The 14598-nt window shown below is 45.3% G+C and overlaps 1 protein-coding gene across 2 annotated transcripts in view; it reads left to right on the top strand.

Annotated features, from left to right (window-relative positions):
* Window positions 1–14598, top strand: part of PROX1 (prospero homeobox 1) — a 51683-nt gene that overhangs the window by 22666 nt on the left and 14419 nt on the right. For both annotated transcript variants that reach the window (XM_081120917.1, XM_081120918.1), the window contains exon 4: window positions 572–766. In XM_081120917.1, the coding sequence (XP_080977043.1) occupies window positions 572–766 (195 nt within the window). The remainder of the gene's footprint in view (window positions 1–571; window positions 767–14598) is intronic.

Genomic DNA, 14598 nt, shown 5'->3' with positions numbered 1-14598 from the left:
ATTAAGTGGAATCACAGGAGGATGGCTGTGGGGATCACCCATTTACCAAAAGAGTAAGCAAATGGCAGCCTCCCCCCCCTTTGTGTGAAAGCCATGCGCCAGCATCAAACAAGGCTGTTGTGTGATGACACAATCTCTCATTTTTTAAAAAAAATCAAGCTAATGGCGAAGTCTTTGGTTTATCATCTCTGGTACTTGAAAGTAATAACTCTTCCCAGGGTTCCATGTCTTGAATGAGTTTCCATCAGAAATATACAAATACAAGTTGTTTCACTGAAAGATGGACAGTATATAAAGGAAGCTATTTGGCTTTAGGACAATCAGATTGAGAATGTGAGCTTCTTATGTGAAATGTGAAGGGTTGCGATGTGACTCCCATTGTTCATAGGTTTTATAATATCCTATAACTATATCGTCACTCTTGCTTCTCTTGCCATCATTTCGGTGGAATTAAAAACATTCCTTCCCAAGTAAGGGGGGGGAGGGGGACTTAAAAAATGCTTTGAATGCTTAAAGAATAAATGAAGAAAATGGCAGAGTTCTTATCCCTTTCAATATTTAAATTTAACAGTTCAACAGATGCATTACCTCTCAGCTCATCAAGTGGTTTAGCAATTTCCGTGAGTTTTACTACATTCAGATGGAGAAGTACGCGCGTCAGGCCATCAACGACGGAGTCACCAGTACTGAAGAGCTGTCTATAACCAGAGACTGTGAGCTGTACAGGGCTCTGAACATGCACTACAATAAAGCAAATGACTTTGAGGTAGGAACTCATCTTTATCTTTTGGTCATCTCCCCTTTTTTTAAAGTTTGTTTGCTTTAGAAATGTTCATCTGTTTTTGTATTGGTATTTCACGAAATACCCCCCAGTGGGTAAGAGGTAGGACAACAGCGAGGAGCCCCCCGCCACCCCCCATGGTTCCCAACAGAGTCCTGGGCACCTGACCCACTTCTGTTTTCTTTCCCACTGCCCAGCTCTGCTGCTTCCCCTTTGGCCTCAGGGACAAGGAACTGGAGAATCCAGAGAAAATGGCAGCAAGGAGCACATACAGTGTGTCCCCCTTCCAGAGAAGAGGTCCCTGCCCCAATAGGCCTTTTTCACATTTAAGCTCCAGCCTGTTGATAGAGCTGAAAATATGCAATGAGCAATGGTAACTGAAAAAGTTGTTGCCTGAGAAAGTCTAGAAATGTTGATGGGCGAGTGATTCCATGGTTTCTAACTTTAATCAGCATTTATTTCCTTTATGGAAGAAATGGTATGAGAATTTACTAAGTGCATATTCTAAGAGATCCATCAACAGTTTTTTTGTTTGTTGTTTGGGGAGGAGGAACTTGTGTGTTTATTTTGCCTATGTATCTCTCTGTGTTCATACACTTATACATACTTATGTATCTGCCACATACATATTCTAGATACACACACAGCAGTATGGACAATTCCCAGAAAGCAAAATCTATGCAGCAATAAGATACGTGGCTCTGAGCAAGACATTTCTTTACTGGCTAATGTGGTATCTCAGCGAACATTTTTCATTGCAGCATGATGACTCTCTATGAGAAAACACGAACGAATCTCCCAGCACTCTCAGTGGCATTTTGCTGAGCCTTGCTGGCTGCAGCAACAGTAGCTGGAGGTGGGAATGTGGGGGAAGTTCTGCAGACCGAGCCCCCGATGATGAGAGTAGACAGGCCGTGGCTTGACAAAGTTGCTCCTTTACTTTTATTATTTCAAGGATAGGAATGTTTTCTCCCTCACTTGCTCATGCGGGGACCTTATGTTAATAGTGTTTCTTTCCTCACATAGCTAGGTACTAACCAGAAATGCCCAGGAACTTCTCAACTTCAAAGGAGAGAGGGACACCTTGGTCTGGTCTTGCCGATAGATGGACCTGACCTCCACTTTCCCACTGCTCACCATTCCTTTTTGGGCCCTTCTTTCCACTGTTCTGAACATTGTAGATCAACTATGGTGGCTTAGAAAGAAGTGACTGTGGAAGCTTAGCAGTGAGGAAGTCATGGTTTTTGCCTGGAAAGTTTGTATGGTTAACTACAAGCCACCCATTTATCTTTTCTATTCCACTACCAGTGGAGGTTGCTTGCCAAGTGTGTTATAAACAACGTTGCTCCTTGGACGGAACACATTAAAAGTAGGGATCCTTGTACTGCTCCCCAACTTTAAAGTGTGTTGTCACAGAGCACCGGTTTATGTATTAACAGAGCACTAACAGATTTCTCCTGAAGCTAAACATTCTTAAAAATCTTAAGAACTTCATTTCTCCCCACCACCACCCCTTTTTGACGAGCCTGTTGCTTTAAACTTGAAGCTAAGAGAATTTGGCGGTGTGCTAGTGGACTCTTTATAGTTTATTAGGACAAACACTCGTTTAGTAGCATGCATCTAGCTTTGTAAAAGAAGCGCCCAGAATTCCTGGGAGAGTTCTGCATTTTTGTTGTGTAACACACTTTAGAGGACAAATCCTGATGGCGCGCATTAGGATTTTTAGTGTTGTTTAAACCTTACCTGGTTGGAGTTTAATCCCCCCGCTCACAGCACAAAGGCCGAAATGACACAAACAGGGACCGGCTGGCATCAAGAGATACCCAACAAGCTGCTCCATTTAGCATCATCTAAATCCTTCTTTAATATGATTAACATCTGATATTTCTCTCTTTCTGAATCATATCCACTTCCAGCCAGGCCACCTCTTCTTTATCTGCAGTGTCTATTTTAAGACCGCTTCAGTGCAAGGAGTATGGGGCCCAGGGAGTCATTTTGTCACTTCTCATGTGACTTCGGACAAGTTATTGGTCTATTTTGGGTCTTACTCTTCCTTCGGTAAAACTAGGCTCTTTCTGGAAAGGTGGTGACAAAGAGACAGGAGCCTGGATTCCGCCCTGCCCCCTCCACTCACAAGCTCCCACGTACACATGCGTAGGCACCCACCCACCCAGCCACCCACCCACCACCACACGGTCCTGACATCGCCCAATAGCTTTTCATTTCGCCTCTCGGTTTTGGCGCATGTACTCACGAAAGCTTCAGATAAGACGACCCTTTCTCTTCTGCACCCGTGTGCGTGGAGGTCAGTGCTTAAGTGAGATGCTTAAGAAGCCACCGGTCTTATCACAGTAGCTTTTCCAGTGTGGGCCGTGGCCGTGAGCCAGAGGGCCCGGCGCTCCCAGCCGAATACCTCAGCTGATAGGATGTGCGCTGCACGACTTTGGCTTGAAGTTTCTCCTCTTAGATCGAGAGAAATGAATCTGTAGTCTGATATGAACAACAGGAGAGGAGGGCAGCGTAGAGAACTGTACATCTTATATCTTAATTTTTAAGCATGGGAGCTCCGGGACTCTGAACTTATGTCTGCACGATGCCCAAAGATCCTTAATTCAAAGGAATATATTAATCCAAGTGAGTACTAGTTGGTCAGATAATAAAACATCTTACTGATCACATTTTAAATTTCTCAGTCAGTTGTTGGTAGTAGTAATAAAACTTAGCTAACGTTTAGTGATTGTCTCGTGTGCTCTGGCCACTCTTCTACGTGTTTTATCAATATCGTCGTACATAATGTGAATAGTAATAATAACATGGTTCTTAGTACAAGGAAAACTTCAGTTTGCCTGAAGATTTATACTGTTTTTAAAGTAATTCCAAATGGGAAGGGGCAGGTCGAGGCAAGGTGAGAGGGGCATGAGATGGCAGAAAATGAGGCTGTTTTCCCTCCTTTGCTAGACTTTCTCCTTCCTCCTTTCCATTCTCTCTCTTGTCTTTTTCCAGCTTTCTGTTCCGTCTCGCCTCTGTCACCACGTAGCACCATCCCCCTCCGGCCCCTGCTGCTGCTGGCTCTTGGAGCAGATGGGGAAGGTTTATCACTGGTGAAGAGGGAGTGGCTTGAGTCTCTCTCCCCTTCTAGACCCTGCATTTCCTGGCCTTTATGAGTCAGGACCTTCTGAGTGACGGGAGAGCGGTTCTGCTTTTTGTATCAATTTACACAATTGCCAAGATTCTTGGCACAGCATTCAGACTTAGGGTGGTGAGAGCTCGAGAAGCCCCAGGGGATGTGGAAGAAGACACTGAAGGGAGGGGAAACAAGAACTACACTTTTGGTTTGTGCCAGAGCCCAGAAAGTTGGCTGCGTTGGGTGGAGTGGGGCTCTCGCTCGGAACGTGAGTTTGCGAAGGTGTGTGGGAGGGGTGTTCAGTTACAACTGCATCCTTCGCTCCTACTTCTCACATTTAATGAGATTGGCAACAATAAATTTGTCTTTCCAGGTGTTATGGTATATATTTCCATGCTTCCTTTTCACTTCACTTTGAAGAGCTTCCAAAAAAAAATTTTTTTTTATGGGAAGGGAAAGGGGGGTTTGGGATTCTGGCCCAGTTTTTAAATCATACTGACATTTTTGACTTTCGGGGCATACGAGTTGAATTTTATTGCTTTTTTGTTGCCCTCATAACTGTGGCAGGAAAGAAGGCAAGGATCACTGTCAATTTCTGAGGCTGGTTTACAGGTTTTGGCAAAGAACCCAGCTAAGCCACTGACCTGTGTAAGCCACCAAGGTGAATTGCACCAGCCAAAGGGCCAAAGGACTACCTGCCACCGTAGTCTGACCCTGTTACCTAGGCTGGCCTCGTGATGTGGTGCAGCTGAGAAAGGCAGGATGATCCAAAGAGTGCGAGGCTGGGGATGGTCTTGTGTGTAAGTTGACCGACACCTTCATCCAGACAGATACTTCTGACTTTAGGGCATGTGAGTTGCTGGATGTTTTTGCTGTTTTGTTCCCTGCACAACTGTGGCAGGAAAGAAGGTAATGACCACCGTCAGTTTCTAAGGCTGCATGGAGCTCTCTTTCGCATTCTCCAGTGCCAGGCGGTAGCTCTTCCCCCTCTGTGGTCCGCTAGGCATCCCTCCTAGGCCCATCAGTGGCTAGCTGTTTACCTGTAGGCAGGGTTCAAGTTCCCAGTAAGAGCAATTGAGCTCCCTTGCCCTCACTAAAGACCCAGGTGTTTAGATGGAAGGTTTAGAAATAAATAGGATGGGGACTTTGATTCATTGTTTAGCCAGTGTATAAATGCCATTTCCTAAGATACTAACATCTCTCTAGGCAGATGATCCCTCTTCGAGCCTGGGGTTTGGCTTTTAAAACCCAGGTATCACATGATAGGCAAGAAGAAGACTTCGCAGACCTCTTTCTGTGTTTTCTGACTTTATTCTTAGGAAGAGAAAATAAAGCAGCACCCCTCACACCTCCCCCCCCAACCCAAACACAGGCCCACTTAAATACACGCACTGAGTGCATCCTCTCCACCATGCCTACCCTCCTCCCAACCCACTCCCGCTCTCAGCACAACGCACGTGTAAGAAGATCGAGTGTATGTGCGGGTCTTTCATTCACATCGCCATCTCTTTCAAGAAAAATGAGGACAGGTGGATTTAGGATGCCCTTCCCTCTGCTCCAAATAGATACTTAAATATGAGGATCATTTGGAGCAGTGGCACATGAGTGAGAACCTTTTACTGCTCTTGCCGTCTTTTGGCCTCAGAGCGGCTGAGCTGTTTAAATGATCACGCAACACACTCTTGGTGGGTGGCGGGGAGGCGAAGAAACCCTCACCATTCCTTTCCTTGCCAGCCCCGCCACTGACAAGCCAAATTGATCTCTTAAGAGACGCAATGAATGTTCTCCAAATATATGTACACACATGGCTGTCCGGGAACACGTTCCTTGCACAGAATGATGGCCTGAAATGCGAAGGGGAGAGCAGTGGAGACCCCGGGGGTAGAAGTGGGGTGCAGGGCGGGGGTGGGCTCGATCATGTGCTGCTTGGAGCTTCATTTTTGCAGCCCCAGTCCTTCTGGAACTCAAGGTGTTGATCAGGATAATGAAGCAGACCCATGGATTTACCATCTATTTGGGGATGTCATTGCATTTTTAGCTCCCCGAGTCGTCTTTGTCGTTGGGTTACATTCGAGCACAGGGAGATCAACTTGAAAACCTCCTTACTCAACAGCTTTATTAGTTACCGCATTCCGTGACCTCTCGCAACATTCTTCAAGAAAAAGATACAGCCAACGTCGCTTTCCTTTGCTTACTGCCCTTTGTTGTGACGAACAAAGCGTTTTCTACAGTGGCTATAGCACGTAATTATACAGCTTTCAATGGCGGTGTCTTGGCACCTATCAAAGTTCAGAGGAGCCTTTAGAAAAAAAAAAAAAAAGAAAAAAAAAAGATGTTTTGTGGCAGCCTAGGGAGGGTCTCATCTTTCCTTCAGAAAATAGTTCAAGGCTCTTCTGTCAAGCTTCCCCACTTAGAGCTTTTTCCCCTCCTGCTTCATAAAGTTTAAAGCGGATTCAGTGGCGTTCTATGATCTATTTCCTTTGAAAGATTGTTCCTCGGCACAGAGAGGGCCTTTGACTTCAAGAGTTCACAGATTCATGTCTTTAGGTATCATATGTCTGACCTTATCAGTTACTCCATTTAATGTCGGAGAAAAAGTCTCAACTCTTTGTGTTTGTCTGTTTTGCCTCTGTGAAATGATTTGGTGAAAAGACCATCCTTTTTAACACACCACTGAGAGGCCGTTTCGGCTGCAACCTGCCCTGTGGCTTTTCTCTCTTTAAAAAAAAAAAAAAAAAAAATGTCCTTGTGTTTTGTGTATGGATGAGTTCACAGTGAGAATAGAATTATACAAGGGCAGGCGCACACACAAAAAAATCTTTTGCTTCCCTCCCTCCCCTCCCCCCCCATGATCTATTGGCTCTCTTGGTGGCTATACCCCAACAGGCGAAGCCATTTAGCAGACACAGAGGTGGCAGCCCTGGCGCTGGGGTTTTCCCTTGCTTCGACCTACCCCTAAGGCCTTCGTAATTAATTGTCCTTCGGAGATGAGGAAAGTTCAGAGACCGTGTGTGGAGTGATGCCTATTGTCTGACATTCAGTTCTCCTGGCCTAGGCTCTTTCTCTTTGGGTCCCACAAAGGGAGAGAGGGGGCCAGTCCTCCGCTGAGAGCCGCTGGTGGTGGTTGGAGCTTTCAGTGGGGATGTTATCATTGTGTTCGGCCCATCCTGGATTAAATGTCTGAAGAAGTTCTAACAACCTTTTGAAAACAAGCCTGTTTATTTCGTCTCGATGAAGCAGGCTCATTTAGCAAACCCAGGCTTGTTCCAAACTTGGAGATCCCTTTTCACGAGGCAGATAGCATTTAAATCAAACCTCCTTGCCTCCCACCCCCGCACCCTTGATTTTATTTCACTTTTAACTGTTTGGTTTTTTCTCAGCCATAGGGCAGAAATTTTCACGATCGTTCATTCATTTCTCTTAACCACCTCAGTATAAATTTGCAAGAATAAGTATTTTTGCAAACATTCTTTTTGGTGACTCATAGGGCTTTGGTTCTTGAAAGTAGATTATTCCGGTTTAAAAATATCGTTTCACCTTCAGGGATCGCCTTAAGCCAATCTTCAATGCTGTTTGCTAACATGACATAAAACAAACACAAGCTGGTCCCCTCTCCCGTTTTTGGCTGAGACACAAAATTAAGACGCAGTGTGGAGACAGCTATTTGAGAAGTAAAGGAAAAGACGAACGAGCCATTAATGATTATTATACGACTGTTCCTGGTAAATAGAGTGGAGCCAAGAAAAACAAATATAATCATTTTTCCAAGGAGCACTTAAACCAGCACATGAGAGAGGATTAAGATCACTTCGCTGTAGCGTCCACAGCGACTTCAAGGCCAAAGGAAACCATATTTAGAGGAAATCTCTGTCCCTCTGAGCAGTCTGTTCTGGAGGAAGGGACCCACAGGATGGCCAGAACCTGTCCCCGTAGCTCTTTGAAAACACTCTCATAACACACCTTTTGGTATTTAAAGAGAACCCGCCTATGGAAGTTGACGCAACAAATATAGTCATACCGAAAAAAGGGGGGGTCATAAAAAATTAAAGTTATTCTTATGAATCTTTCATTAGAAGCAGTGAAAAGGGACACTACTGTGGTCTAAGTCCTTTGTGCTCCAAGCCCTTCTTCCGGGCTCTGGGCTATTGTTCTTTCAGCTCCTCAAACAGACTTTCACTTTCAAACTGACAAAAGTCACTTACAAGCCAGACAGCTGTACCAACACTCTCACCTTATGGGGCAGGAGCCACCGGCAGGTGACGGGGCCTGACGAGAGACCTTTAGAACTGCCTGTGTTATTTTTGTACTTACTCACCTTGAGAGGGACCATTTATTGCTCATTTGTGTCCCCAATCCCCCCCCCAAGGTTCTCCAAGATATTTCTTGCATCTTCTTTACAGCATGGAACATGGAATTCCTTGATAACATTTATACCTCGGGGTGCCTGGCCTGGGTCCGATTCGTAAAAGTTTGAGCCCAGAACTTAGCAGAAGGCAGAGGGAGTTTGACTCAAAGCTCCCTCCTCTGATTTCTCCCCTGGTTTCCCTCTATTCAGCCTTTTTCAACCTGTCCAAATCTCTCTTAAGCTTTTCCAATTTCTGCTGCCTCATCAAGAGTAGCTGGGATTGCAAGAAAAACACCCACCAACATGGGGATAAGCCTCCCCTTAGGATTTAAGATATAGTTAGAGGTTGGCAGGTCACCCTGCCTGCATCCCAGGCCTCAGGGCAGCAGCGCCCTGGGCCACAGAGAGTCCTCCCTGTGTGTGTATTACAGGCCCTCCCTCCCCTGTCACCTTGTGTACAGTCTGGTCTGTGACACTGATGGTGATTATGTCATTATTTTGCTCTGGGGGCCCTGGCACATCTGCAGAGCCCAAGCACATCTTCTTTGTTGCTCTGGCAGACGTCCCACACCACAAATGCTTCATTAGCCCTGCTGCCGGCCTCCTTGCCAGACGCGAGTGCCCAAATGCAGGCTTCTTTCTGCTCCGTCCCTTTGTGTAGCTGATGATCGCGTATTCATCTTCCCGGTTCTTCCCCATTTTCCTCGACTTCTGAACTCCAGATGTCCCAATTGCCTTGCCCAAATCCCTCTGAAGTCTCCAACGAGAAAGAAGGTGACTCCCTGCTCCTTAACTCACCCCCCCTCACCTTCCCACTTCTCCATGCGCCACCGTGAATGGTGACTTTGAATAGCTCCCCGACAAGAGAGGACTGCCGCTTTCCCGCTTGCAGTTTGAAAAGATACCAAGGGGTTGCTCCCGGCGGGGTGGCAGATCGGGTTAGAATTCGGACTTTTAGGGATTGCGTATTCCGCGTCTGCCCCTCTCCTCCACCCCCTCTCTTCTTGGCTCCTTCTTTGCTTCTGCACATGGCCACATTTGACCAGTTTCCAGAAAACGGTCTAAACTGGGAGCGCAGGAAAGGTTCCTCGTGCCTCGCTGTGCATGCTAGAGTCCACTGAAGGCTCCTTTCCTCTGGGTGGAATCTTTGTCTCCCCTCCACCCCCAACCACAGTCCCCTGCCTTCTCCTTGCTGTCACCTCCTCCTCAGCCCCCAGCGATGACCTGTTATTAGATATTGGAAGTGATTAACACCTGGCTGTTTTGGAACCGAGCTAAAACATTTCTCTGAAGTTTGATCCTGTGTACTTAACCGAACCAAAGCTTTGGTGAAGGTGTGCTGGCTTCAGCATTAACCGCAGTAAATTTCAGAGCTTCACGTCTCGGGCTGTGATGGGTACTCTGTAATTGGTATGTTTAATTTCCCCTTAAAATTGAATTAATTGCTCTATATTAGCGTATTATGAGCAGCTTTCCCCTCAGAGAGTTGAACTAGTTTCTGTCCCCCAGCCATGCCAACATGTGATGTTTCAGGAAAACGTAGATTTTAGGTTTAAGGTACACCCAAAGGAGTAAGTTCTTATTTTTATGACAATCATGGTCAGAGCACTGTTCTGAATTCTAATGCAGAATCCAAGGGCAAAGACCCTGGTGAAGATCAGAGAGCATTTCTTCTGAGGAGTAAGTTGCCATCTTGTTCAGATTCCTGAGTTTCCTGTCGCCGAGCCCTGTTCTGAATATTAGGAACCACCCAGCTGACACAATGAGGAGAGAGGTGGCCAGATCAGCAGGACACCAGCTCTAGGCAGGGAGCATATTGGGAGAGCTTGTACCTGTCATTGACTGAACCATTTTCAAAAGACTCAGGATGTCCCCAGAACATTCCCAACTTCCCATTATTACATCATTATGGTTTTATTACCCAAGGGTTTATTTAAACCCTTTCAGACCTAGCCCCATTCTCAGAATATACCACTTTTCAAGATAATAATTCTCTATATTTATTACCTGCTGTGAAAATAGTATCTTCTTTTTATGGCTCTTAAGTGATTTCCCTGGAACTCCAAAGGGATATCCCTTGTTATAATATCACGGGATTTGTGGACAGGGCTGTGGCCATAGTCTCCATTTCCTTTCTGATTTTATAGACTTTGATCATTACTGCCCCTTAATCTTCATCTCTGCAGATTAAGGAGCTCTAATCCTTTTTAAAAGTCTAATCTCATACGGTTAGTGGGCTGCCCCGGTCATTTTAGTTGCCCTTCTATAATGAGCTTCGGTGTGACTGTGTTCTCCCAGGGACAGTTAAAGGAGTTAGGTGACAATGGAGCAGAATTCCAAGTGTGGGACTGTACCTCATGAACACACCCAGTGGGACTTTTCTGATTGCCCCAGAAGTTTATCTTCAGAAGTTGGATTTCTTGAGTAGCCTCTCAGTTGCAATTATTAGTGAAAAGAGCCTATAAGCCAATTTATGGGACTCTTGGCAAGTATTCTGGCAAATCTGATTGTGTCTACAGGACACATTCAGCCAAATAAACAGTGGGCAGATCTACCATGCCGTCCAGATGTTTGCAGTGTTTTTGTAGATAAAGTTAGGAGCCTTTGACATCGTGAAGACACAGCCTTATTCTTGGGCTTGAGTCTATAAAAATGACAACCTAAAGAAAAAGAATGCCCTGGTCTCTAAATTATATTCTCAGGAAGGAAACAGAATGTTTACTTACAAGTAGATGTTATTTCATATAAAAGCATCACCTTGAAATTTATGAAAGGAAATCCTTTGGAGAGTCCAAGGTCAGTGGTCCTGGGCTAATAATAGTGTAGAACTCAAAAGAGCGTGGATTCTGGAAACAGTCTCCAGGTTCAAATCCCCACTCTGCCGATTTCCAGCAGTGAACCCTGGGCAAGTGTCTTCCCCTCTCAGTGCCTCGGTTTCCTCATCTATAAAATGGGGAAAACAGTAGCGCCTGCCTCACAGAGTTGTCCTGCGAACTAAATGAATACATGTGGCTATATTAGCACAGCATAAGTGCTGTATAAGCACTTGTTCTTATGCATCTGTAGAGCCAAATGAAAGTTACCTTGTCCAAGTATTGCCTCATTTCCTGCTGACCCTAAATAGGAAAACAAACAAATGAGCAAACCGAGAGTTCTCATCAGAATTGGGACAAAGAGTCAGTGCAAAACTGCTTTTAAAAAGAGAAAGTGATTCCCCCCGCCCCAAGTGTGGCTGTCAAGGTGGCATCAGCCTGGAACATCTCTGGATTTCTAGGTCCCAGATGAGAAGGACAGCCATGAGGTGACGGGCTACGGTGAAAGAAGCACCAGGTTGGAGGGTCTGCATCGGGCAGCGCCTGCCTCAGGAGGCTCTACTTTGCTCACCCGTAAAGTGCTAAGATGAAACAGAGCTTTTTCTAGGTCTGAAATTCTGTGATTTGAGAATAGAAGGCATTCTGCATTCTCTAAATAAATCCTGGGCGCATTGCAACTCTTTAAGCAGTGACTGTGGATCCCCTGGGAATCCACCCAGGGCCACTTCCACCCTGTAGCTCTACTATGGCTTAATTATCTCAGTAGAGGTCTCCAGGGTGCCCATTTTGGTGTTCCCCCAAGGCTCACTTTGCAGATCTCTGAACAGTACCTTTGGAGACATGGCAATTCCCTTGCTGGGATTAAAGAGACTAATTTCTCAAATTCATAAACAGTTTATTGATTGAATTAGCACTAATCTTTAAACTTGCTGCTCACTCTATTTGTTGTGTTGGCTAGGGCAGCCAAACACTAAGGAGTTCATCTATGAAGTCCTCATGTCTGTGGGCTTTCTAGATGGTACTGACCTGAACAAACTAACAGGGAATCTATATACTCATCCCCACAAGCATTCTACCTGGACCCCACCCCAACTCAGTAGATCAGCATTCGTAGTATGTTACTAACCTCTATAAAACATACATCTCCTCTCTTTTAAGACAGAATTAGTTGTTCTAGACAGTATAACCACCTTCATTACTAGGCTTGGTTAGAAAATTTTACAAAAGCAAAACCATTCTTTCCTTTATTCCCCGAATGATAGTAACCTGGGTCATGAAAGGTTTTTCCACTGGGGTTTTGTAGATGTGTATGAGTGTGGTGGGTAGATAGGAAATCCTCACGAGTCATTTAGATATGTATTTTTCATCTTTCTTATGGTTATTGTACCCAACTTCTGTTTTGAAAAGACTACTTGAACATTTTTTATTAAAATCGGGTACTACAAATGGCATTTAGTAAAAGGTAATATATTCACTGAGAACAAGTGTAGGACGTTGAGAGGGGTGAAGGCAGAGAAATGGCCAGAAGCAGAAGCAGGTGGAAGAAGATGAAAGGCTTTGGTTTCAAGGCCATTCCACTTCCTTTCATACAGAGACTGTTCTCAGAGATTTACCATTTTACGTGACTTGCAAGTGTACAAGACAGCCTGCGTGTCGGCTCCTGGCATGGCCTGTCAGCAGGGCCAGTCCTAGGCCTGCCAGCATCCTGAGACTCATTCTCGAACAGCACCTCAAGTCCTATCAGGCATTGGTAGGGGGCTTCCAAAGGATCCTGGGCCTTACTGGCATCTGTTTCTCTGCCTCCCCAAACTATTTACCTTTCTTGAAAAAGCAATTTCAAAGTGCTTCATAAGCTCTTAGATTGCTTTTGAAATACAGCTCATCCTTGGTTTTTGCAAAGGGTCATTGTGGAGGGGAGACCCAAAAGAATTCTCTAGAAACACAAAATGGAATTTCTCTGACAGAACAAAAATCTTTCAGTCAAAACCAAATGATAGGACTGGGGCCTTTAATCCCAGTCCTTTCCCAAAGCAGCCCGGATTTTATGTGGGATGCACATGCTGTTGTGAGCAGAGTGGCAGCATCTCCCAGGACCTCTGAGGCTGTTTGACTGTCAGTCAGCTGTATCTCGCTGTACTTTCTTTGTTGCTCACTATGAGCGATGCTATTCCCATGGTCCAGCCTGACCCCCGCTTCCTAACAGTTCCTCCCTGGGCTCCCCACTCACATTGCCCCATCCATGAATACAGGGCACACAGATGAGTTTTAATGTTAGCCCAGGCAAAGCCTAATTATGAGGGTAAATCTCCCGCAGAAGACAATCACGTAATGCATTCTCCAACGAAACAGGAGTACCTGGATTATCTGTGCCCCAGCTTCCTTCGTGCAACATTGGAGAATCCATGCCGAGTTGTTTTTGGATAATCTCTCATCCAAGAATGGCAATGGCACCAAGCTTGGCCCTGTTTATTTTAACACCTCACCCAGGAATTGTAGCAAAAGTGAAACGCTGGACACTGCCAGCCTGTCTTGAACCCAGATGCCAGTGGCACACCATCCATGGGCTGACTTGAAGGGAAGTTAGTGACTACTCCAGAGTGACTGGTATACTGCTTATTTTTCCATCTGAGCTGATTCGTTAGATGTGTTGTAAAGGAGGGACAGGTTCGTCCATTTAGTCCATTTAAGTATTTGCTGGCAGGAGAGCTGCTCGTGAAATTCTCCTAATCAAAGCAGGGCGATGCTGAAGTCTTCCTGGTTCTTGACCCCTTCCCTGTGCGGCCCATTAACTCTACTCCATAGACATGGGCAGCCTTAGACCCATCTGGGGATGGTGTGACACTGCGGGTTGAATTTGGGGGAGGCGATCCCAGCCATCCTGCAAGAACAGCCAGTGTGCTGACCTATATAGGCCAGGTGGGTCCCCGTCTTTTTTTTTATGACCTTGAGTTAAGAATGACTTTTATGTTTTTAAAAGGTTGTAAAAAAGAATATGCAACAGAGATTTAATGTGACCACAAAGCCCATGCATTGACTGTCTAACGCTTTGTGGGAAAAGCTTGCTGACCCTTGGCCGAGGTTGTCTCTCTCTTTAGTAGAATGTCTACTCTCTGAGATCCCTTCCTTCTAGTTCTGAAGTTCCAAAATGGTGATGCTTCTGTGGAATAGTCTTAGTCCAGCTCTAACCTGAACAGCCTCCCAGATACGTAACCCCAGCAGGGAGCCTCCAGTTATTTTCAAGGTCTGAGAGTATCTTTGTAGTATCTCAGGGATGGAGGGATGGAAGAAAGTATTAGATTTTAGTTTTTGATGCTTTTTTTATATTTTTGCTTGTTTGTTTAATCTTGGAGTCACTCTTTCAAACATGTGCAGAGTTTGAGGACAGAAAATCTGCTCCATTACAACAAATAACATGACAGCCATTGAGTTTCCTGACACATATAACACCAAGACTTCCAGTGGTCATTCTCTTCCCCGCACACTAGTTCCTTCTTTTCTGGGGCTATGGAGAGAGGGCTCTATTTCTATTGACGTC

This window comes from Miniopterus schreibersii, assembly GCF_964146895.1.
Source record: "Miniopterus schreibersii genome assembly, chromosome: 19".
NCBI lineage: Eukaryota > Metazoa > Chordata > Mammalia > Chiroptera > Miniopteridae > Miniopterus > Miniopterus schreibersii.
The sequence above is the reverse complement of the archived record's forward strand: the minus strand, read 5'-3'. Positions and strand labels throughout refer to the sequence as shown.